Here is a 26294-nt window from a genome sequence, read left to right as displayed (position 1 = left end):
TTGAGAGGAAATCAGGAAATCATTGAAAAAATAATTTTTTTCTTCATGTTTGGGGCACCAGCTGACGTATAATACACTATGCTATAACCAGCTGACTGCATTTTTTCGTCTAGATATTGGGTTAGCTACAATTTGACAAATTTTCAGTTGGGAGGAAATGACTGAATGTATTTTTTTTTTCATCGTGTTTGGGGGGCTGCCGCCGCTCTCCCCCCCAGCCGAGTCGTAGCTGACGTTCACGAGGCTTTTTATTACTATTATCTAATGCATTCTACTAATTACCGTTGGAGAGGAACTTGGTCATGTATATTGTAATTGTAATATTGAAATACTGCTTCGATCGTACTCAAGTTAGCTTTTTATTTGTTAGGTTATAGTCCGGGAGCCAGACAGATATAATAATAAACCGACTTTATTTGTTGAATACGGTCTGTATTTAGATGTGAGCCACTTAGTAGTCTGTAGTAATTAAACAAAAACTATTTAGAATATAATATGCATTGGTTCAAACTATTTCAGCAATTTGCAGGTTAAATCTTCAATTGGCGCACTTCTTACACGAACATTTGGAAAACGTCTCAATGCTTAACTTTTTAATATTATAGGAGAGGGTCGAATAAGGCACGTTGTATTTCTTGGAAGCTTCTGAGACCGACATGTTTCTACTGACTACTGCTTGGATGGCGCAGTTTGAATCCTCGCGGGAATATTGCTTGTAGTACTTCAATTCCAGATTTTGAGCTGGCACATAGTTTGCTTTGCCTAATGTCATTTCGGGGTAGTAATACGAGCCTCGGGATGATACTGATAGGTTGGGGTTGACGTCTTTTCCGTTGGTCCAGTATTGGGCATAATAAGGCGACAGTGCGTTGTACGAGTATAACATGCTGAAAAAAATGTATGTTAGATGATCCTGATCATCTTTGAGCTTTGTTTAATTGTGTAAAACATTGGGTTTATAAATTCTGGATTTACCAATAATTCGAACACAGGTCCTAATATAAGATTTATTCCATACTCAATACAATGAATGCATAAAAATTTGAAAATCATCCTTGCGCAAACGCATAATCAGAATTTATATCTAATATATTACACTACATCCATTCTTCGAAGAATGTATATAAACTACATTTTGACATATATACAAGTCTCTCTAATAGTTTCGTGAGTCGCTAAAGTCTCACATAACATTTACTATTGGCCAAATCGGTTTTATTTTCTTCAGGGTCGATAATTATGTCGACATAATTTTAATCTCGAAAGTCCATCTTCTTGACAACATCTACATTTTACTCCAACAATAAAATGAAAAAAATAAAAAAAAAACAATATAAGATAACCTGAAATTGAACAATATTGAATTGTTAGTACCTAACTGGAATTTGCCAATAAATCAAACACAGGTTCTAATATGAGGTTATTCCATATTCAATACAATGAATGCATAAAAATAATTCTTAGCGCATAAGCATGATTCGAACTTATATCTAATATATTACACCATCTCTTCCTTTTTCCAAGTTTCCAATCTTCTGAACTTTTTACATCTCTGGGCAGATTTAAAATATTGAATCTAATGCGCAGTTCTCCTCCAAACATAAGTTCTGGTGATGGGCTTCTTTTAGTTTCACCATGTTTAATATTCCCATATTCAAAGAGACCTGGCTTCACTTTCATTTTCACCATTCCTAAATGTGAATAAAGTAAATCATTCAAAATTAATTTTCCTAATGAGTTCGGTATAATTATTCTACTGTTTCACACAAACAATTTGAACCAATGGTAAGTTCATTTTTACTTTTACATAAGGGTGTGTTTCCTCCGAAGTTATTCTCTGTGGCCACCCTGTAATAAAAAATTCTTTAAGTTTACTTAAAATTTTTTACATACAAGTTTTTTCGACGCTCGAAAAAAACCCAGAGAAATGAAGATCATGCAGTGAATAAACGCAATATAAACAAAAGCGATACTGCTACTTCCACAAAGAAACCCGAAAATGCTAAGGAAGAAACTTATCCGGACCACGTACAGGTGGAGCAACATAAGCAGAGCATAACTTAAAGTGACATAACAAAGCAGAGAACTAAATAACAAACTATAACACCAACTGTCAGTAATGTCTATAAGAATTGGAATCAAAACAAACATATTCAATTAACACAGAATACAACAGGTGAAGTAAACAACATTGGTAAGGAAAACAGCATAGCATAAAAAAACAATCGGAACTGGGAAAACAAGCGAGTTCACTGGACTTGGAAAAAAAGTGTGGATTTATTTATATCGAATAAAGCGAACCACCACAGAAGAAAAAATTCAGGAATATATTATAATTGCAGCTGGTTTTGAAGATAGCAACATAACAGTGAAAGAGATACCTACTGCCGAAAACGCTTTACGATGGTATGTAATAACAGCACCATTCAATAAAAAAGATGAATTATAAACCTGAATTATGGCCAGCAGGTGTGGGAAGATTTTACTTCTCTAGACACAAAGAATTCCTATCGAATCAGGCTGAGGATTTTTTACTTTGAATACTGGCAAACTGAGTATTGGAAGACTGAGGTCCAACTGAAAACATATAATTTAGAAAATTTCAATCTAGCAACCCACTACTGTAGAGATGTCGCGAGCATGGAGGAGCTGCAATTTACGGGGTGTCCCGGGAAGAATGCGACAAACGAATACCATGAATTGAAGTCATCAAGGAGGACCCGTATCAAGAGGTTTCAATCGCCCGAGTGCCTTCGTTTGGGATATACAGGGTGATGTTCATCTTATGAGTGAAATTTCACTGTTGAATAACTCTAACTAATCGACCGAATAATTTCAAATTTTGAAGTTTTGTCACCCTTTCCTATCGCCTTCCTTCAATATTTCTGAATTCGAGTAAATCAGATCCGGACTAGGAAAATTTCAGACTTTTTCTATTTTCGTGAATATTCGATCACCCTGTACGTGAACATTATGATTTTTTTCCGTTTTCGGAACCACAAGGAATCAATTCATTATAAAAATTCTAAATCTTGGCTTGGCACGGTCATACAGGGTGATCAATAAACATTCCCTTATGAGTGAAATTTTTTTAGTTCAATAACTCTTCAACAAATCCACCGAATAATTTCAATTTTTGAAGTTTTGTCGCCCTTTACTATCGCCTTCCTTCAATATTTCTGAAATCGAATAAATCAGATCCGGACTAACAAAATTTTAGACTTTTCCTATTTTCTTGAATATTGGATCAGTCTGTACGTCAATATAATAATTTTATTCGTTTTCGTAACCACAACGAATTAATTCATAATCAACATTCTAAAACTCAGCTTGCCAGCGTCATACAAGGTGACCAATAAACATTCCCTCATGAAAAAAATGGAGCAATATCATTTTGAACAATATCTGCAGAACTGAAAATATTTTATTTTTGATTAATTGTTTCAGGATCAAATATTTTCAATTTATTTGCTGTTTTTGTTCTATTTTTTATCAAGCTTGTTGATTGAAAGTTTTCCTAAATAATTTGAGGAAAATTTAGATGAGCCATTCGTGAAGGGTGCAACAATTTTCGAGATAATTCTACCGATGAATTCAAGATATCTTGAACTATGAAATTTCTTTCATGAAGAAATGTTTATTGATCACCCTGAATAATGGAGCCAAGCAGAGATTTGAAATTTTTTTATGAATTAATTCTTTGTGATTACGAAAACGAAAAAAAAAATCATGATATCAACATACAAGGTGATTCAATATTCACGAAAATAGGAAAAGTCAGAAATTTTCCTTGTCCGGATCTGATTTACTCGAATTCAGAAATATTGAAGGAAGGCGATAGGAAAGGGTGACAAAACTTCAAAATTTGAAATTATTCGGTAGATTAGTTAAAGAGTTATTCAACAGTGAAATTTCACTCATAAGATGAACATCACCCTGTATATCCCAAACGAAGGCACTAAGGCGATTGAAACCTTTTGATACGGGTCCTCTTTGATGACTTCAATTCATGGTATTCGTTTGTCGCATTCTTCCCGGGACACTCTGTATAAACCTAAAAGACAATGAAAAAGCCATTAATTGAATGAATCAATTATAAGAGCATATTCTTATGAAATTGTTTTTGATGAATGAACACTAGAACTTGTATAGACAATGTTTTGACAAACTTTAAAGATATTTATTCAAAAAATGTTCTGTACACTTCAATTTCTGATCACTTAGGTTTGAAATTTACTTTTCCTAAAGATGAAAATAAGAAAGAACCTACTTGTCCTAAAATCGTCAGAATGTTTTCTGATGAAACTATAAATACTTTCAAAATAAGGTTAAAGTCTCAGGATTGGAAAGGAGTGTATCTGGTTGCTGGAAACAATGTAGATACACATTTAAACACGGCATCTTCCCGAAACAGCTCAAATTTGCTACTATTGTTCCTATATACAAGAAGGCCGATCGCGGGTTGTTCGGGAGCTGCATACCAATAAGTATTTTACCATCATTTTCTAAGTTGTTTGAGAAGGCCATATCTGATAGGCTGATTAGCTTCTTGACCTCTTGTAATATAATCAGCAAATTAACATGGGTATATAAAAAGGCCGTTCTGTCGAAAGCGCTATTTTGCAGTTAACCAAATATATTATAACGAAAACCTGTTGGGTGTATTCATAGATCTCTCGAAACAAAAGCCTTTGACAGTCTTACTCATAAGAAATTGTTGGAGTGTTATGGAATAAGTGGAAGTATGCTGAGGTTGTTCGAGAGATAGGGAACAGAGAACAGTAGTCAAAAAGAACGGTAAAACTATTAAATCAGATATAAAGATAAAAATAACATATTTTTATCAACGATATAGAAGGAATATTTGATGAATTCAGCGTATCTTGTTTCGTGACCATATTTGCTGAGCTACCCCAGTTTATCGCAAGAAATGTACATCCTGCTTGAAAAAATACAGGTCTGGTTTGAAGAAAATGTATCGATTCTGAACGCTGAAAAGAACAATGCCCGCCACTCATGAGGCTTTTTTTCGAGCGTTTGGAATCCAGGCTTCCAAATGGCAGCCAGTCTACAGTGACTGCCATCCCAGGCTGCCATCGAAACCCAGACAGCTGGCAATTTATCAGGTACCGCCGGAACTTCGTAGCGTACAAATTTTTGTGCAAAATGAAAAAATTTTTGATAGGTTTCATCGAAATATTTAGGCAGAAAACCTGTCGATGGAAAATAAAAAGTTCAGCATACGCAAACAGCAATATCAAAAATAAAGCCTATGGGGAACTAGTAGAATACTCCAAAGGAAAATTACAGAATGAAAGAGTAGATGTGAATTTCTATTTGGCTGATATCGTTTTCCATCGTTGTTAGCATATCTTCCCTTTTACGGTTTATGAGTTTATTATCGCCTTCAAGATGAGTACTTTTTTTGGACTTCGAGCACGTCTATATCCGAGGTTTATTATTTTCCTTTATCTATCCGCTTTGTCGGCTTCATATTTGCCATCTATGATTTTTGCATTCGTCATCGGTATACACTTAACCGTTGTTTTCAGATTTTTGTACCATTCTCGTCACAAGATTTCAATAATTTAGTTATTAAAAAACTGAACTGAGTAATTTGCATCGAAAAATTGTCTGGGCTGTGTTGTACAATTTATTGTGTCATTCAAATTGCTATTTATTCCTGAAGATATCAGTTTTGAATTGACTATATCTATACGATGTTCCTATTTAGTATTTTGGAGGTACAATTGAAAATGACAGATTTCTCGGATCATGATAAGAATTTTGTCCAGCGACCTTGATGTGCATCCCGAATATCTGGATGCTTAAGAGAAATAATATGGAAGAACAAACATATGACAGCAGAAAGTAAAGTCCGTATATACAAAACGGCTGTGAGGCCAATATTAACATACGCAGCAGAAACCCGTGCTGAAACTTCCAAAACCAAATCTATGATGAGAAGTACGGAGATGAAAATCCTAAGGACAATAAAGGGAGTAACACTGCGGGACCAAATAAGAAGCAGTGTTATACGGGAAGAACTGGAAGTGCAGGATATTGTTCGGTTTGTACGGTCAAGGTGCAGGAACTGAAGAGATCACGTGGAAAGAATGAGCAATGATCGATGGGCAAAGTGGGCAAAGAACGAAAAGCCAAACTCAAAACGCCCTCCCGGCCGACCACCAAAGAGATGGTATGAGAGTTGGACGTCAACATCGCAAGAGGCTGGATGAACAGAAGATGACAAGACATGGTCTTATGAATAAGGAAGAAGAAGAAGAAGAAGACCTTGATGTGGCACTTCTCGCATCCAATATGGATTTTCAGCAGACCAATAATGTAAGTTATGTGTTTTAATATATGTCTATAAAAAAATTATAAAAAATGCATAAATAATTTCTCCTGTGAAAGGAACAGTGTGTGCAACAAGACTGAAGACAGTTTGAACTTTTGGGGCAGTGAATTGGAATTTCGTATTCGATTTCCTTGAGCCCTGGGATGTGTGGCCATTGAACCTAGAGACATTATTTGGTTTTTCAGTGCATCAATTGAAGAATATCTTCTCTCGAACATATTCAGAACGCCTGAATATATCGCTTTGCGACCTTCAGGTTTCTTTACGCATCTATCAGTCATTTCGTCAAAAAAAACTTAGTTTATGTCTAATCTGTAGGCTGGATAAAAAAATAACTGAACAAAATAAAACACATGGAATAATTTCGAATATATATATATAATATATCTATGCAATGCATTCGAGCAGTGCTATGATATAAATTCTATATTTAAGAATAATATTGAATATATGTATATTCAAAAATTAACATTTAATAATACGAAGTCTGAATAAATGAAGTGTGAAAAGAACACATGTTTGTAATAAAATAGCTGTATCGAATAAAATATAAATGATTATGACTTTGCATCATATTTTGATTAATATAACTTGAAAATTAAGGTAGTTAAAACATGTGAAGCATACTTATTATTCATTATATCAGCAGTGACCACACCAGTGACGGCTCGTGCCCTCGAGATGTGGGTCGGCCACACATTTGAATAAACATAGAGAAAACCTCTCATGAATACATATAAATAAATGTATAAAATATAAAAAAATCTTATAAAGACCACAAAAAATATTGTGGAAATGACCGCATGTATTCTGGTCAAAATGTATGAGCTTGCGTACCCTTTATTCATTTTTATAGATCAAATCAATTCGACGATCTTTCTTTGTCGCGATGTCATCAATTATTTTCTCGAAAAAAATGTTTCATCTGGCTAGTTCTTTAACTAAACCTCTTTCCATTGATATCAGTGCCAGGTTATTTAAACGGTCTTGAGACATCGTGTTCCTACTGAAAGATTTTATTCTTTTGAGCGCTGAAAAACTTCTTTCTACTGACGCGGATGTTGGTGGCAGGGACAAAATCATACAAAATAACTTATATAATTCAGGAACATCGGACACAATATTATTTGAGAAAATGAATTCCGTAATACTATTCAGCGTATTTGAATTGCCGAAGATAGCATTGTCCGAGTACAAAATTTGTAATTCACGTTTGAGTTCATCCTTATCGAAAAAGTATTTGTAATTATCGATCAAAGATTTGAAAGGTATTTCCGGAAAATTACGAACGTATTTATCAAATTTATTAAAATTCACTAGTTCCAAAAAATGAAGTGATGAAATGTCTTTAAATCTTATTTCAATTTAAGTTATAATTACATCCAGAATTTCACAAAAAAGCCGTTTCATTGAGGAAATATCCGTGAGCTGAATTTCGGAATCTATTTTACGTTTTCGACGTCTAGTACTCGGTGGCATTACTTCTGGGAGTTTTCTACTTCTGAATATAAGCGAATGAAATACTCATCTTCTGTGCGAAATTTTTTCAGAGTCGATAATAAAGAAGTGATTCTGGCGTTGCAATAAGTTATATCTGATAACTTATGCTGGATTATAAAAAAAACGGGATCAATGTATGTAAAAATCAAATTAAAAGAGTGGAGAATGAATGAAAATTCGAAATCATTCAACATTTTCTTCAGACCGGTAGCTTCACGTATTGTAATATCATCCCATTCATCCAAATTGTCGCCGATTTGATCAAAAACTTCAATTAATTCTTCGCTCTTATCGAATATTGTTTTTACAGCGCGAGATTTGAAACTCCAACGAGTTTCCGAGCTAGAGGGTAATCTTTTTTTGCAAATTTCGTCTAGAATATTAGTGCGTTCACTTGATTCAGTGAAAAACGACGAAAATCCTAAAAGAGTCGAAAAAAAACACGCGACACTAATTGATTTTCTTGGTCGAATCTTGTAACACTAAATTCAATTTATGTGCATAACAGTGCGTGAATAGTGCTTGAGGAGCAATTGTTTTTATTCGCGCTTGTAACCCATTGATTTCCCCCGCCATCACAGCTGCCCCATCTTATGTTTGACTTACTAATTTAGTCTCTAAATTGAAATCTTTAAATTATCCAACAAGGTATTGAAAATATCATTCGCGGTTCGGTCTTTACTAACATCGAAAAAACCCCAAAATCGTTCGGATATTTTACCGTCTCGAACGAAGCGGAAAATTACTGACATCTGACAAAAACATTTAACATCCGTTGTCTCGTCTATTTCCCAAGAAAAGCACGCAGAATTATTTATTTCCTCGCGAATTTTCTCCCTCGAAATCTGCGAAGGAGAACTGCGAAGCCATGTGCATGCAATTATTCCCCCTACTGAGGTACGGCTGGCCGATCTTAATGCGAGGCGCGAATTACAGAACTTTTGAAATCAGGATGTTTTCAAAGTTAGGAATATATTTATTATATTTTCATGATCAGAAAATCAATACCTAACTACTATCGAACGACATAAATAAGTTCTTTTCTGATTAAGACGTAATATCCCATAATTAACCATTCATTTGAATATATTAATTATATTTTCATGATCTGAAAATCAATAGCTACTATCGAACGGCATAAATAAGTTCTTTTCTGATTAAGACATAATGTCTCATAATTAATCATTCATTTAATTATCAAATATTTGAAATAAACTGTGAAAAGTTGCTGCTTGACGCTCTGCAATAGGATAACCGGCCGGCCGACCCTGTGTATTGGGAAGCGACCTAACATCGAGTTGTTGTGCCGTTCTACTGAGTGGTCGTATTCTGGGCGTATGTCGTAGTATCTTTTCCTTTACGTAGCGCTCTCGGTAGCGCTGGTTCCGCCATCGGCTCTTGGCCGACCAAACGTGATGAGATGCTTTCAGTGACATTCCTGGAGTTGCAATTGTATAATTGTAACATTTGTGTTACATTTCAGAATAACCTGTTTGGGGTGATGTTACGAAAAGTAACCATTTACGATTGTGGTTTGTTATAATTTATGAAAGGAATAACAACGCTGGATGCTTTGGAAATCGAATATTAGGTGGGTCCGAAAGAAAATATTGGCCGGTATAAGTTATATTTTCCTGTTCTGAGTGGAAATATTCATTACCGAGGGAATTTGGATATCGAAATCGATAACTCCGATTGAGTTTGAATGAATTGAATATCTAGAATTATTTTCTATTTCCCGATAATTTTTGGGTCGGCCCGGCCGACCCTGCCGACCCTGACGAGCCGTCCCTGGACCACACTAACGGATCCCTATGGTAATTGTGAAACAAGTTTATTATTATTATTATTAAAGAAATTACAGAGTAGAGGCAAAAGCCTATGAACTCAAAGAAAGGTGAAAAAATTGTTGAACATACTATATATACAGACAACAGTAATAGAACCAAGAACCAGTAACAAACACAAAATTAAGAGCATAAACCATAAACCGAATGTTCAGATGCGAAACCCATTTTCAAACCAGGCGTCAAGTCTGTTCTTGAAGGTGTTTACGGAAGGTGCATTCAGGACGTCACCGGGGAGTCTATTCCATACACGCATACACTGAACACTCTATTAGAAATGAAATATTCGCGGCACTTTGCACGAAAACTTTGACGCTTGAGTTTTAAACTGTGACCACGTAGATTGTTTGTGTTCAGTTGGTATAAATGCGAGATATCGGTACCGAACATGGAGCGCACGAAAGGTGATGATCAAATCCCCGCGCAGCCGTCGATCACGGGTGGGCCTAGGAAAAGCAAGGGTATTCCTACAGAGGAAAATCACAAAGGAACTGGGTACTTGTATTCAGTGATCACTTTCAGCAAACTACAATATAGAAAATACGAAGAAACTTTCGTGTATGGTCTTCCTTAGTCACGGGAATACCGATGTGCCTATCAGAAACGCAGATGTTAACTTAACTGATTACAGATGAATGTGATTCTCGATCCAAGAAAACCGATTAAACTGAATCGGAAGATTGTTTCAAATAACAAATTTGAGGTGATATAACGACAAAAATTGCAACAAAATCACACAAAAACTCACGCGTGTACCCCCATCCGTCACCAGACAACAGGAAAATAGAAAAGAACTCTGAAAAATCACAAAAAACACCGCACGATAAATAAGCCTGCCACACGATTGTATGCTCAATCAACGATGCTTTAAAAATTATGAGGTAACCAACATCAGTCTCGAAAAACAATTGTGATATCGGAATATATATTTTCATGAATATCCCAAATGGGCCGTATTTTTTTATGGTTGGAATATAACCACTATAGTATCAAGTTTCGGAAGGCATGACATGATTTGTTTAGAAATACTCTTTGGGATCCCTACAGTGAATTGTAATGATCAGTATTCCAAAATTAGAACGGAACTGCTGGTGAGAACATAATTGAAAATATAATGGAAAAACTTGCGGGTGCTTCTTCCATTTATGTGAATAAAGTACACTCGAAATATCAGTTGAATTTATTTGTAACTAGGCCAAACCAGTCTATTTTTATGAAGCATAATATTGTGAGACTGGTGTCAGTCTAGTTGATCACAGCTATGGCATTGCAATATGGTTAATTCTATAATTTGTAACCTTTGCTGAAATTCTTTCTTGAGGTTCAAGTTTGGTACCTCGATAACAATCTCAAAAACAATGCGCTTTAAACATTGAACATGCAATATCAAACCACTTATCAATTATGTAATAATTCGAGTTTTCTGTGAACTTAGCACTGAACTTGATCAGCTGAAATTGTCACCAAATTACAGGTTACTAACTAAATGAACTTCAACTTTGAAATCTTCTTAAGAACATAAACAAAATATTAGCTTTCAAAACAGCAATTCAATAAAAATATTTCATCGAAATAACAGAAAATTTTGAATCAGTTTTTAAAATATCATGAAAAAATTTCATCAAGTATATTATTTATAAAGTATTGAAATTCATAAAGAAATAAATGAATAAAAAAATTATGTTATGACTTTCATTTACTTTGCCTTTTCCTTTTGATGATGACAAAACGTTTAAAATCGCGTATGCAGGTGTGGTTACTTTATCTTTCAAGTGTACTTAATTCTCTCAACTAATCTTACAGAGTGAATTTTGTTTCGAGTTAAATAATTGACTATAGCAATATTTGACCCTAGTCGTTTTGAACCAGGCACACTTTTCGAACATTTTTTTACCATTTGGTACTGTATCAATTCAAACCAAATTTGCAGATATGAATTTATCCTAAAGTTGCAATGATTCTCAGCAGTTCGAAACGATCACTGAAAATCAAATTATGTAAAACCAGCTCATACCCCAAAACCAAAACTTGAGATATAACAATTTAATCTAAAGAATGTATAATGAATTAGATCGATTAGAATCGGGGTTTGAAGTTATCCCAAGCTTTCAATCCATAGTTTCTGCCAAATACAGACCAGTGAAATAAAAATTGTTGAAAGATGATATGATGAAGTGATATTATTTGTAGAAATTGCTTTGTTCGCAAGAGTCTTTCAACGGTCAAGTAGCACCCTTCTCAGAATTATAAAGCACTTAGTAGTCTGTAGTAATTATACAAAAACATAAACTATATGGAATAAAACTTACATCGGTACGTTGAAACTATGTCAGCAATTTGCAAGTTAAATCTTCAATTGGCACATCTTTTTTTCTTCTTAATTGTGCAATTCTCATTTTCGCAGGTTTGGTAGGGTGAATATGTCCGTCTAGTCACTGAATAGCGGACATTGCCTTGGGAATTTTTCTCGAAAGACCTGTTGGTCACAATGCCTAACTTGCTAACTTTATAGGAGAGGGTCCTAGTAGGCACGTTGTATTTCTTGGCTGCTTGTAGGACCAACATGTTTCCATTGGCTACCTCTTGGATGGCACAGTTAAGATCATCGCTGGAATATCTCCAAGACCTGAGGGCCACAATGCCTAACTTTTTGATATTATAGTATATTGTCTTCCCCGTGAGGGGTTGCTAGTCCCCCATCGGGCGCCTCCCCAGGTGGCGGATAGAGGAATGCCTCCCATATATGGGTGGTATCGAGGAAATCAAATACTCGGGGCGGGCCAAAACTAGCACTGCAGTGTCTGTTCCCAGATTGGGCGACTGCAAACGGCGGCGTCTGACCCAGAATGGGCGGCCGATTCACAAGCTATCATTTGGCATAAAGGAAGGCAACGGGAAACCACCTTTATTATTATTTTTCCCAAGACAATAACATGAGTATATTTAATTCAAAATTTTCCGGAGGTATAAATAGTTCCCCAATCGGATCTCCGGGGGGAACGGCTTTAAATGTAATCAGCACGAGAGCAAACTTGAGGAAACCACTAAAGATTGGAACTTGGAATGTGAGAAGCCTATTTGAAGCTGGAAAATTGACAAACCTCACACGTGAAATGAGCAGACTCAAACTTGATGTCCTGGGCGTTGCTGAAACCTGGTGGCCTGGTGTGGGGAGGTGCAACGTGGAAAATGGAGTGTTCTTCTACTCTGGAAATGAAGATCCAAAACACAGGTGGGGTGTGGGAATCGTTATAACTAAGGAACTACTGAGATTTGTCGTGGATTTTGTACCATACTCGGACCGCACTGCATTATTGAAACTTAGAGCTAAGCCAAATGATGTTAACATAATACAGGTATACGCACCAACGTCGGAAGCGCCAGACCACGATGTGGAAGATTTCTATAATGAAATCAAAGAACTGTTAAAACTGACCAAAAAACATGACGTTAACTTGATTATGGGCGACTTCAATGCCAAAATAGGAAGAGGAAAATTTGAAGAAATAGTTGGAGCCTACGGACTGGGAGAAAGAAATGAGAGAGGTGATCGACTTCTACAATTTTGCCAAGAAGAAACCATGAAAATAACAAATACATGGTTTGATCTACACCCTCGCCGCCTATATACCTGGCAATCTCCAGCGGACCGAACAGGCAATATAGTTCGTAACCAAATAGATTTCATCCTCGTTAACCAAATATTCAGTTCAACCATCAAGAGAACTTGTACATATCCTGGGGCGGATGTTCCTTCTGATCATGTGCTATTGACGACCGTCATGAAAATCGCTTTGTCAAGTCAGAGAAAGTGGACCACATAGCGACAGATCGCGTTAGAAAAAATGAAGGACCCAATAATAAGATCTGAATTGGCTAATGAGATAAACTCACAAATTCAAGTAATAACATCGAGTATTGGAGACGGGCTAACGGAATCTTGGAAGAACGTAATGGACGTTATAACAAACTCAATGTAAAGCAGATTAGGATATAAAGTAAAGAACAAAAAGCAAAAATGGATGACAGATGAGATCTTGTATTTAATGGATGAACGGCGGAAGCACAAGATCAAAAATGATAACAACATGTACAGGGACATACAAAGGCTCATAAGATCGAAAATAAGAATAGCAAAAAACGAATGGCTTAAAAGTGAATGCAAGGATTGAACGAATAAGAAATCAACACGACAATTTCAATCTGCATAAAAAACTTAAAGAGACTGCCGGCATATATAGAAAAGCTAGAACTACTGTAACAGTCAATAAAAACAACCAGATAGTCCTTGAGAGCAAAGAGAAAACCAATGTTTGGGAAGAGTATATAAAAGAATTGTTTGACGATGACAGAGCCCCAGTTGGCTCCAACATCTCACTAACCGGCCCATCAATAACTAAAGACGAGATCGAAAGAGCAATACGTAGCTCAAAAAATAACAAAGCGGTTGGCCCAGATAAAATTCCTTCAGAAATACTTAAGCTCCTGGACGGAAGAGGCATCACAGCACTTCACACAGTATTTAACACTATATATGAGACAGGTCATTATCCCAAGCAGTGGTTGTGTTCGATTTTTATTCCCCTGCCTAAGAAGACCAATGCAAGAAAATGTGAAGACTACAGACTTATCAGCCTGATGAGCCATACCTTAAAAATATTCCTTAAAATCATACAGCAGAGAATTTACAAGAAATGTGAAAGGGATATAAGTGACTCGCAATTTGGTTTTAGACAAGGATTAGGTACACGAGAGGCAATAGTCGCCACACAAGTGCTTGTCCAGAATTGCCATGATCAGAGAAGGGATGTGTGTCTATGTTTCATAGACTATGAGAAGGCATTTGATCGTGTACAACACCACAAATTAATGCAACTCCTCAAAAGGCTTGATATAGACCAAAAAGACATTCGGTGCATTGAGAATCTATACTGGAACCAAACAGCACAAATTGAAGTTGACAACAATATGTCTAACACCATACAAATTAAGAGAGGAGTGCGACAGGGATGTGTGCTGTCCCCAGTCCTGTTCAATCTATATTCGGAAGCGATATTCCAGGAAGCTCTAGAGGATATGGAGGTGGGAATTAAAGTTAATGGAGTGTGGATAAATAATCTTCGATATGCTGACGATACGGTATTAATAGCTGATAACATGACCGACCTACAACAACTGGTCAACAAGGTAGGTGAACGAAGCAAATCAATGGGTTTAAATATAAATACGAAGAAAACAAAATATATGATTATCTCCAGAAACCCTCATATGTTTGAAAACGCCACATTGATATTCGACACAAGGCCCATAGGGAGAGTAGAAAAATTTAAATACTTGGGCATCTGGCTTTGTGAAGACTGGACATCAGATAAGGAAATGAAATGTCGCATAGAACAAGCCCGACAGGCATTCCTGAGGCTTCGAAGAGTGCTTACCTGTTCCGATTTTGACCTGAACCTAAGACTGAGATTCCTAAAGTGCTACGTTTGGTCGGTGCTTCTTAATGGTATGGGGGGTTGGACATTGGGGGCGAGCACAGTGAACAAATTGGAGGCTTTCGAAATGTGGCTATACCGCAGAATACTAAAGGTGCCGTGGACGGCTAGGATGACAAATGAGGAAGTTCTTAGACGTGTTAATAAACAACGTGAACTGTTTGAAGTGATCAAAAAGAGGAAAACAGCATATCTAGGGCATATAATTCGAAACACGAAATATCAGTTCTTGCATTTGTTAATTGAAGGCAAGATCGAAGGTCGGAGAGGAATCGGACGGAAGAAAATGTCTTGGCTGCGAAACATCAGGCAATGGACAGGACTACGCGATGTACAATCATTGATACACACCGCCAGAAATGAAGAACAAATGGAAAATGTTATCGCAAACATCCATTAATGGATATGCATTGGAAGAAGAAGAAGTATATTGTCCCATTAGGCACGTTGTATTTTTTGGCAGCTTGTAGGGCCAACATGTTTCCATTGGCTACTTCTTGGAGGGCACAGTTCAGATCCTCGATGGAATATCAGCAAGACCTGGTGGTCACAGTGCGTAACTTGCTTACATTATCGGAGAGGGTTGTAGAATCTAGATGACACTTTGTATTTCTTGGCAGATTGTAGAGCCAACATTTTTCCATTAGCTACTTCTTTGATGGCGCAGTTAAGATCCTTGCTGAAATATCTGCAAGACATGGTGGTTACAATGCCTAACTTTTTAATATTATAGTAGATGGCCCAATAAGGCACGTTGTATTTCTTGGCAGCTTGTAGGGCCAACATGTTTCCATTGGCTACCTCTTGGATGGCGCAGTTGAGATCCTCGCTGGAATATCAGCAAGACCCTCTGGTCGGAATGCCATAATAGCAAAGATTATGGTAGAGGCTTGCATAAGGCACGTGGTATTTCTGGGAAGCTTCTAAGACCGACATGTTTGTACTGAGTACTGCTTGTATGGCGAAGATGAGATTCTCGTGCTTGTATTCCTTCCATTCTGGCTTTTGAGCGGCCTATAGTTTGCTTTGCCTGAAACAGGGGATGATACGGATATGTTGGGCTTGACGTCTTCTCCATTGGTGGACTGTTGGTCAGAATGAGGCGACGGTGCGTCTTCTAACACTTCCTCTTTCATGTGCTGAAAAAAATTTATGTTAGATGATCCTGATCTTCTTATAGTTTGTTTAGATATTGGGTTTATAATTACCGGAATTTTTCAGTATAGGGTTTATTCTATACTCAATACAATGAATGCATAAAAATCTAAAAATCATCCTCGCGTATAAGCAGGATCAATACATATATCTAATATATTACACTACATCAATTCTTCAAATAATAATTTCTAATGGTTTCGTGAGTCGCTAATGTCTCACGTGAGCGATTTATTGCGAGCGATGAGAGCAACGCGACCGAACGCGATTTATCAAACCTTGGAATATAATAGCGCTGTCCTACGTGCAGTCGTATCGGTCGTAAAACTGTTTCAGGCAAATTTCGCGCTCTGTCGGCGATCAAATTATTTGATATTTCCAAGCGGAATTCGCGCAAACTTCAGTAGTTCTTGTTGATGCAGGCAGGTTTACTTCGACCGCTCTACAATGAATGATTTAAACGAAGTTTTAATACTGGCTGTTAGAAATTCCAGTATACTCTGGGACAAGACTGATAAAAGATATCATAATCGACTGTTGGTGGATAGAGAATGGAGTAGAATTGCCGATGAACTGGGGGAAACAAGTGAGATTGACAAATTAACTATAGTATTATATACACTGAGAGAAGTGTTTATTTGATATTATCGAAAATGCATTATAGTTAATGAATCATTTATTGGATCTATGGTCAAACAAATATTAGTTTCATGGAAATAAATAATTTATTTGAAATCCCACCAATAATCATCATTTATTATTCCACTTCATTTATTTATGCATAACTTATATTACTAATTCTGAAGAAATATCCATTTGAAGGAAATAAATATAGTTGAGGTTAATATATCATTGAGTAATAATAAATAAACCTTATTTATATGTAATACGTAGGTATCCATGCAGATTGAAAAAAAAATTTCAATTCAGTAATGGTTTACGTATTTCTTAGATTTTTTTTTTGGTTGTTTCTATATAGTCAAATGTTGTAGGACGCAATCTACAATAACTGTGGAATAAATTTGGAGAAGTCCTTAATTGTTTATATAAGTGGTGAAACTCTCCAGAATTCATTCGTTCCAAAAAAATTTAATTTGTTGGATTTCTCTTTCTTCCCATTTTTTTGAGTCTTACAATTAGCATTTTTGAAGCCACATTTTCACATATGAATAATTTACGTTTTCTTGACCACCTCATTATAACTGTTTCTCTACAAGCGTATGACAACGGACTGATCTTCCGCAATGCACAATCCCAATCCAACCCAACCATATTTATGTCGCGTCGTGTCGCGTTTGTAGATTTCAACGTAGGACAAAAAAAGTCGCGCTGCTCACATCGCTCGCGTAGTACATAAAATTGGCGTCGCTCGCGTCGTAACATTAGTCGCTCACGTAGGACATAGGGTTAGACTTATTCCTTTGGTTAAAGTTCGTCTGTAAATGGATTCCCCCTGCTTTAACAATTTTATAACGTCAACAACATAAGGTGATGTAAAAGAATACGGTAACTCTTTTCGAAACAAATCACATTCAATGAAACAATATTTACAAAAAAAATAAAATATAAAAAATATGGAGAACGGAATGAAATAATTATCATAACTGCTAATAAATAAAGAAAATTCAACGAGTAATAACGAATTAAAAAAATGTATAGATATATACATATACGCTTGATAAAACTATGTTTAAAAAAATTATAAATGAATAATAATAAATCTCAAAATATACACTGAATGACGCAAACAATAAAGTTTAAAACTTGATACTAAAATATTATTCAAAATAACAAAGAGAAAACTAACTCATAAAAACAATTTCAATTCAAGTGCGTTCGGTTCCATTATTTTTCTTCATCCAAGAAGTGCTCAACGCGCCTAAAAAAGTTCTCAAGTCAAAAAAAACCTCTGCCGATTATGGATTATATGTATAGTAATTCCATTGAAAACCGGAAATTGTTGTGAATCCATTACTTTCCTTTTTTCCTTGCCCTTGGATTGAGAAAGTAATATTGGGGGTGCTGAAAAATAGGGTAATCGAAATCTCAGGGAGGGCAATGGCCCCCCCTGCCCCCCCCCTGCGGGCACCCATGTATACAATATCACTTCGCTACCACTATATTATTTTCTATAAATAATATACAAGAAATGAGAATGAGGCGGCTGAGTTTCTATGGCCGAAATTAACCTAGTTAGTCTAATCACAGTCACAGTTAGGAACTATACTGTGGTCTAATGTTCATGTCTTATACATTGTAGTGGGTATTCTACCAGTATATTTTTTATTTCTCAGAATATAAACCTGATTCCGAGTAATTTGTATTGTATTTATTACTTTTACCTTTTGAAATAATTCAAGTAGAAATTATTTACATATAAAGTGTGTTGAATAGTCCAAGATAGAGAATATTTCATTTTACAACTAACTTCGAGTGAAAGTCTTGACAAATAGGTCTGCTCTGCTCAGGTGTTGAGGAAAGGATACGAATTCCCCATCAACAATAGCTTCAACCCCACAGGCCCACAACCATCGACACCTTGGTAGGAAAAATAAAGCGGAGAAACTTGTTGAATTCTGCATACCCTTCTATTGCTGATAGCGCCTTCACCAAAAAATTAATTTCCCTACCTTTCAATAACAATAAAATCTGGAGTGGATCACGAAAGATTCTGAAGCAAACTTGTCCGGATATTGAAATTTCTACGAGGTACTTCAACACTTTGTGAAGATCTTTAAGCAACGCCAACGACAGAACGAGTACCCTTGAAAAAAATGGTGTCTACAAACTTAAGTGTGATGATTGCACCGCCACATACATTGAACGAGTTTGTAGACCACTTAAAACAGGAACACCCGAGATACCCAGACAAATCTGCATTTGGACACCTAAAATGAAAACATGTTTTTCTCTTCTTGTTCCTGTAAATACTTTAAATATTAGTTCTAATTTAAAACATGAAAAAAACAAAATGTTTGAATATCTAAAGGCCTCCAGCCAAAAATTATTATTACTGTATAGGTAAATCATGTAAAGGAACTATTAAAATACGAAACGACAAATGATGTAAACCATTATAACATGTATATATTAAAGTATAATGAAGACTATAAAAGCAAAGCAAGATTTTGGATACCACATTTCGTTCAGCGGAAACTCTTTTAGCCCACAAGAGAATGTGAAAATTTTGCTGCAGACAAATGGAAAAATTCATATTGAGGATGAAATATCGATGGACGATAATTGTTTGAACAAACACACAAACTGAAATATGAACAACAACTACAGCCCCCTGTTCAAGAGATTGTATTTAGGTACTTTTGTAATCAATAAAGTCCTATTATTATTATATACTGTGTGCTGCCTACCTGTTTGCAGTGCCTTGTTTCCCTTATTCTTAATACCTTTGTTTTGTTATTTTTATTCGTGGACACAATCAGTTCATACGTTGTTTCATATTTTGTCATTCCTTGTTTTGTTTATACTCTGCTGGTCGCATGATTCTCAGACTGAGGACATCCTTCTCATAGGTTATGTTTCCTTCGTGTTTTCGTTTGTAACTAAGTGGTTGTTATTGCTTTTGTATTCTTCGCTATCAACATTTTCGAGAACTTCGCTTTGATGGTGGAAACAAAGTATTTTTGACGACTAAGTGACTGGCATACTGGGGTCTCGAATGTGTGGTGCTTAAGATGGCTGTTTAGCCGAAAACGTTTTACCAAATTTCAGAATTGAATACTTGAAGTACAAATCCTTTCTTTTTTATATAAGTAAAATCATAGTATAACGAATGGATAGTAAGACAGTGTAGTGCTTTATTCGATTTTGTTGATGTTGAGCGCCATCTAGTTGTACTTAAGTTATACTCAAAAATTTTACTCAAAAAAATTGATTCGTGAAGTGGAGCCCTCTGGAAAAATCGGTGTTATTTTGAAGAACTAAAATATTTGAAATAGATTTCTATATTTTGATCTTCCTGCCGCTCAGTAATTTGAATTTTTCAACCATTTATTATGATAAACAAGTACAATGAGCATGAGTTTGAAGCTTTGAATAGCACACAATGCATAGGTAACAGGAAACCAAGGTTTCAAATGAAAATACTCTGCAAACGATTAAAAAGACGGTATTACATTTCGAATGTAGAATCTCATATTATTATTAGAACTCTTTATTGCTAAATTCATTTGTTTGAATCTAATATTCAATTTTTAAATCTTTTCATTGATAAAATCCCAATTCTATTCATGTTTCTTCGGATGAAAATCACTTTCTATTATTATATGAATAATTTTGATTCAATTGTATCCATTAATTTGTTTTAATTATTCCTGAATAAGGAAGTAATTCGATAATAGATGGCGCTGAATCATGAGCTATAGATGGCGCAGAAATAATACGATAATTCATTCAGTGGCGTGGTTGAAAAGGGGTCGCATGACATTGCCAACAATTTTTATGTTATTATTAAGTTACCACTACATTTGAATATTCGAATATTCATTGAATATTTATTCGAATAATTGCGTTTTGCATTACGATAAAAGTTTGAATGATCACTTAACTCATTATTCAGGAATAATTAAATCAAATTGATAGATACAATTGAATTAAAATTATTCATATAATAGTAGAAAGTGATTTTCATCCGAAGAAATATGAATAGAATTGGAATTTTATCAATGAAAAGATATAAAAATTGAATATAAGATTCAAACATATGAATTTAGCAATAAAGAGTTCTAATAATAATATAAGATTCTACATTCGAAATGTAATGCCGTCTTTTTAATCGTTTGCAGAGTTTTTTCATTTGAAACCTTGGTTTCCTGTTACCTATGCATTGTGTGCTATTCAAAGCTTCATTGCTCATTGAACTTGTTTATCATAATAAATGGTTGAAAAATTCAAATTACAGAGTGGCAGGAAGATTATAATATAGAAATCTATTTCAAATATTTTAGTTCTTCAAAATAACACCGAATTTTCCAGAGGGCTCCACTTCACGGACCAATTTTTGACAGTAAAAAAGTGTTTTTTACATCATTTTATTGGGTATAATTTCAAATGTGTCTAGACTCTTGAAGAAGATTACTTATCGACATCTAAAATGAACATTTTTTGCAAATAACTTGAAAACAACAGGAAAAAAAATGTCAAATCTCTAGGCTGGATGAAATAAATTCCTGAACAAAATAAAACAGATGGATTAATTTCGAATATATAATATATCTTTCGATTTTCACTTATTTCATAAAGAATGCAATACATTCGTGCAGTGCTATAATATATATACTATATCTAACAATAACATTAAAATATTGTGTACTTATATTTAAAAAAAAATAATATTTAACAATACGCAGTCTAAATAACGTAAATGTAAAAAGAACACACATTTGTAATAAAATAGCAGTTCCATATAAAATATAAATGACAATGATTATGTACAATATTTCAATCAAAATAACTTAAAACTTGAGGTAGTTGATCCATGTAAAGCATACTTATTATTTATTATATCAGCAGTGAACGCAGTAACAGAACACTATGGTAATTGTGAAACAATTTTCAACGAAGCTTTAACAATTAAGGTAACAAATATCAGTCTCAAAAAATAATTGTGATATTGGAACATATATTTTCAAGAATATCCCAAAAGAACCTTATTTTTTTTTAGGGTTGGAATGTAACCACTCTAGTATCAAGTTTCTGAAGGCACGATATGATTTGTTTAGAAATTCTCTTTGGGCTCCCAACAGTGAATTGTGATGACAATCAGTCTTTTAAAATGAGAACAAAACTTCTGGTAGATACATAATTGAAAATATATGGGTGAAATTGCGGGTGCTTCTTCCATTTATGTGAATAAATTGCACTTGAAATATCAGTTGAATAGATTCGTGACTAGGCCAAACCAGTCTATTTTTACGAAGCATAATATTGTGGGTCTGGTGTCAGTCTAGTTGATCACAGCTATGGCATTTCAATATGGCCAATTCTATAATTTGTAACTATTGCTAAAATTCATACTTGTGGTACAAGTTCAAAACATCCATAACAATCTCGAAAACAAAGTGCTATAAACATTGAACGTGCAATTTCAAACAACTTATCAATTATGAAATAATCGAGTTCTTTGTGGACTCGGTACTAAACTTGAGACGCTGAAATAACCACACTCTCGCCAAAGTCATTTTATAATCAGCGTTTCGGTAAAAAATTACAGATTACTAACTAAATGAACTTCAACTTCGAAATATTTTTGAGATCGTTAACAAAAAATTAGCTTTTAAAACAGCAATTGAATATAAATAATATTAGGTTATACTTTCTTCAAAAGTGCAGAAGAATTGAAATCAATTTGCAAAAAAAATTATCAATACCAGATATAAAGTATTGAAATGTATAAAGAGATATAATAAGGAAATGAATCCCTTATCAATCACACTTGCAATCAATATTTTGATGATGACTACTCCGTTGTCGTAATGTAGGCAAGGTGTGGTTACTTTATCTTTCAAGTGAACTGAACTCTTTACATATCTTACAGAGTGAATTTCGTTTCGAGCTAAACGATTAACTATAGGAATATTTGATCCTGGTGCTCATTTAGTCGAATTGAACTAGGCACATTTATTGAACATTTCTTTACATATTGGTCCCGTATCAACCTAAACCGAATTTGCAGCTGTAAAATTATCCTACAGGTGCAATAATTCTCAGCAGTTCGAAACGTTCACTCAAAATTTCAAAATCTAATTATGTATAAACAGCTCATACCCCAAACCGAACCTTAAGAAATTACAATTTAATCACAAAAAAATGTACAATAAAATTGAGTTGAACTCTTTGCAGAAGGCGTGTAAAGTCAGAATCGGGTTTTGAAGTTATCCCAAGCTTTCAATCCAGAGTTTCTGCCATATGCCACGTTGACAAGTGAAAAAATAGTTGTTGAAAGATGATATGCTGGAGTAATATTATTTGTAGCAATTCATTTGATTGCAACAGTCTTTCAACGGTCAAGTGGCAACCTTCTCAGAATTATAAAGCACCTCTCAGCAAGTCTTAATGCCTTCCAGCAAAAATATGTACAACTAAATTTTCGGAAAATGGCCGAAAGAGAGATAAACAATCACCTCCGGTTTCCGCAAAGTACAGAGACCATTTAATATACGCTTTCGTTTATCAGTCTTGAATGAATCGATTAAAATCTATCAGTCTTATAAGTTACATCCTGATCAGGAACTCATCAGCAAATATTCTTGAGCTGGTCTCGTACAAAGCTCTTACAGGCACTCTGAGAAAAATCTAATCTAAAAACTTAAAACCTAACTTGAGTACGATCGTGAAGCATATTGCACTGATTAAGGTCTGTATTTAGACGTCAGCCACTTAGTAGTCTGTAGTAATTATACAAAAACATAAACTATATAGAATAAAACTTAACACTGGTACGTTAAAACTATTTCAGCAATCTTGCAGGTTAAATTTTCAATTGGCGCACCTCTTCCACGCACATCTCTTGTCTTTCTTCTTCATTCGCTTCTTTAACGTTCTCTTCGATCTTAGGCATTGGCGACACAATCACTCCTTCTTGCCTCTTCTTGACAGATAAGTCTTCCACTTGGTCATCATCCTGATCCACGCTCATTTCAGAATGATGATCAACACTCAATTCAGATGGTGATCGATGTGGTATTTGTTGTTGAGTGTATGCTTCACCGTTAGGATTTGGGTCTTCACCTGGCCGAACGTAACTCCTATCGTTGGAGTGCTGATCTTCTTCAGTGGATGGCGATCTCTTATGCATGTATCTGAACAGAGCCGGAGTGGCTCCATGATCGAACCCAGGGTTCATATTCTGGGATTGAGATTGGTGCTGAGAAGCCGCGGCATGCATCGCAGCCACCATAGCCATAGCTTTCAGTGCTCCTTCTCCTCGTTTGTCGATAGTGCGTTGAAAGAAATGCCTGGAGTTGTTGTTAGTCGGGGAATCCTCGTTTTCGGAGGTGTGATATGGTGAATCTGTCTGTCTACCGGCTAAATAGCGGAAATTGCCTTGGGAACCTCTCTTGAAAGATCTGGTAGTCACAATGCCTAACTTTTTAACCTTATCGTAGAGGGTCCTAGAAGGCACGTTGTATTTCTTGGCAGCTTGTAGGGCCGACATGTTTCCATCGGCTACTGCTTGGATGGCGCAGTTGAGATTCTCGCGGGAATATTGCTTGTATCTCTTCCATTCCGGCTTTTGAGCTGGTACATAGTTTGCTATGCCTAATGTCATTTCGGGGTAGGAATGCGAGACAGGGGATGATGCGGATATGTTGGGCTTGACGTCTTCTCCATTGGTGGACTGTTGGTCAGAATAAGGCGACGGTGCGTCTTCTAACACTTCTTCTTTCATGTGCTGAAAAAAATTTATGTTAGATGATCCTGATTTTTTAAAGTTTGTTTGGTTATTAAATGTCCGCTTCGTAGGTGCACCACTATGATTTGAAGAATTGAACAAATTTAGACTTAACATAAATCTCGAATTATACACCAATTTTCAACAAATGTGTTTTTTATTCGATTTAATGAAGTTCAGGTCGAGCTGTTATTAGAAGCATCATCTCACGGTATTTTTCGAATATGAGAAGAAGTTAAATGTAGATTCTCAATTCAATCATAGGTTCTATTTAAGCCATTTCAGCAAAATTGCTGCAACGAACTACATTTGAAAAAAGAAATATTAGGAAATCTTTTTTTTTCAAGGAGAATGTTCTGTTTTAATTTGGCACCATAGTTTCGGGACACCCTGTATACTATCCAGTCAATTAATTTTACTGGTAAAAGGAAATTAGCTTCAATAATTACTGCAGTGTTTATAGCAGCACGTAGCTGATAGCTAAATTCGTGGTGTCTGTTAAATCTTAAACTGGAGCTGAAAAGAATGGCCTTCGATGATTCACGTTTAACAGAGTGTAAATGAGATAAGTTCAGAAAAAAAGTATTTCCGAAAAATTATGCTTGTGATTTTGATTTGTGGTGGTTCTTTCTTGCATGAACTGCATCAACCTTGAGTCGGTAACTTACGTTGTATCTTCAACGTTTCTTCTCGGGTCCTCCTTCCTACTTCGTTGATTTTCTTCGTTTACTATTGACGATACTTGATTCATAGGAGGCATGATCACACCTTCTTGTCTTTTGTTAATCGATAAATCCTCAACATGGTCTTCGTCGTAGTCTTCTTCTTTATCAGGAGTGCCACTACGATTGTCACTGTTAGCTGGAGAAAGCCGGTTGTACGGTAGATATCTTAATGCTGCCGCTCGTGTACCGCCAAAAGCATTGTTGGGGATTTGCAATACTTGCGCTACAGAAGCAGCATATGCCATTGCCTTCAAGGCGTCTTCTCCAGCGTGTTGTAGAAATGCTTTGGTGACCGAGGAGTTATTGTTGATCGGATAATCCTCATTTTCAGATTTTACACGTGGAGACACTGATCTATCGTCGGAATTGTACTCGACCGGATTGCCATTAGCACTTCGCTTGCCTAGTTTGACTCTGGGTGGACTCTGGGTTTTTATTATCCCCAACTTCTTGACCTTATCGTACAAAGTCCTGGATGGCACATTGTGCCTTTTAGATGCCAACAAAGCGGACATGCCAGATCTCACGTCATCCAAGGCTTGGTTCAGATCGTTGTTCGAATACTGTTTATATCTCTTATTGGTTTCCGGTTTCTGTGCCTGAGCGTATGTCGTTATTCCTGCAGTAGGGTAAGTTACAGGTGAAGAAGACGGCGTGATTATTCTAGGTTTGACGTCTACTTCGTTATGGTAGTCGTTGTCTTCCTGTGGTTCTTCCTTGAAGTGCTGAAATAAAGGAGGTCAAGAATAGGCCACTTGTTCTCTTATTACATTTGATCTTAATGAAGATATACAAATTGTA

At 35.7% G+C, this 26294-nt stretch overlaps 2 protein-coding genes across 4 annotated transcripts in view; both read right to left on the bottom strand.

The window, feature by feature from the left end:
• Nucleotides 1-362: 362 nt before the first annotated feature.
• Nucleotides 363-10558, bottom strand: LOC123685451. Its single transcript, XM_045625153.1, has 2 exons — nt 10457-10558; nt 363-887 (listed from the first exon to the last, which is right to left on the bottom strand). The coding sequence occupies exons 1-2, from the start codon at nt 10468-10470 to the stop codon at nt 539-541; spliced, it is 363 nt and encodes a 120-aa protein (XP_045481109.1). The 5' UTR covers nt 10471-10558; the 3' UTR covers nt 363-538.
• An 11009-nt stretch (nt 10559-21567) lies between these two features.
• Nucleotides 21568-26294, bottom strand: part of LOC123685448 (protein tramtrack, alpha isoform-like) — a 46548-nt gene continuing 41821 nt past the window's right edge. For 2 of the 3 annotated variants that reach the window (XM_045625150.1, XM_045625151.1), the window contains exon 3: nt 21568-24768. In XM_045625150.1, coding sequence (XP_045481106.1) covers nt 23845-24768 — 924 coding nt within the window. In that variant the 3' untranslated portion in view covers nt 21568-23844. Of the gene's footprint in view, nt 24769-25436; nt 26219-26294 lie in introns of all 3 variants that reach the window. The other variant, XM_045625152.1, reaches the window with a different exon arrangement.

This window comes from Harmonia axyridis, chromosome 7 (assembly GCF_914767665.1).
Source record: "Harmonia axyridis chromosome 7, icHarAxyr1.1, whole genome shotgun sequence".
Taxonomy (NCBI): Eukaryota; Metazoa; Arthropoda; class Insecta; order Coleoptera; family Coccinellidae; genus Harmonia; species Harmonia axyridis.
The sequence above is the reverse complement of the archived record's forward strand: the minus strand, read 5'-3'. Positions and strand labels throughout refer to the sequence as shown.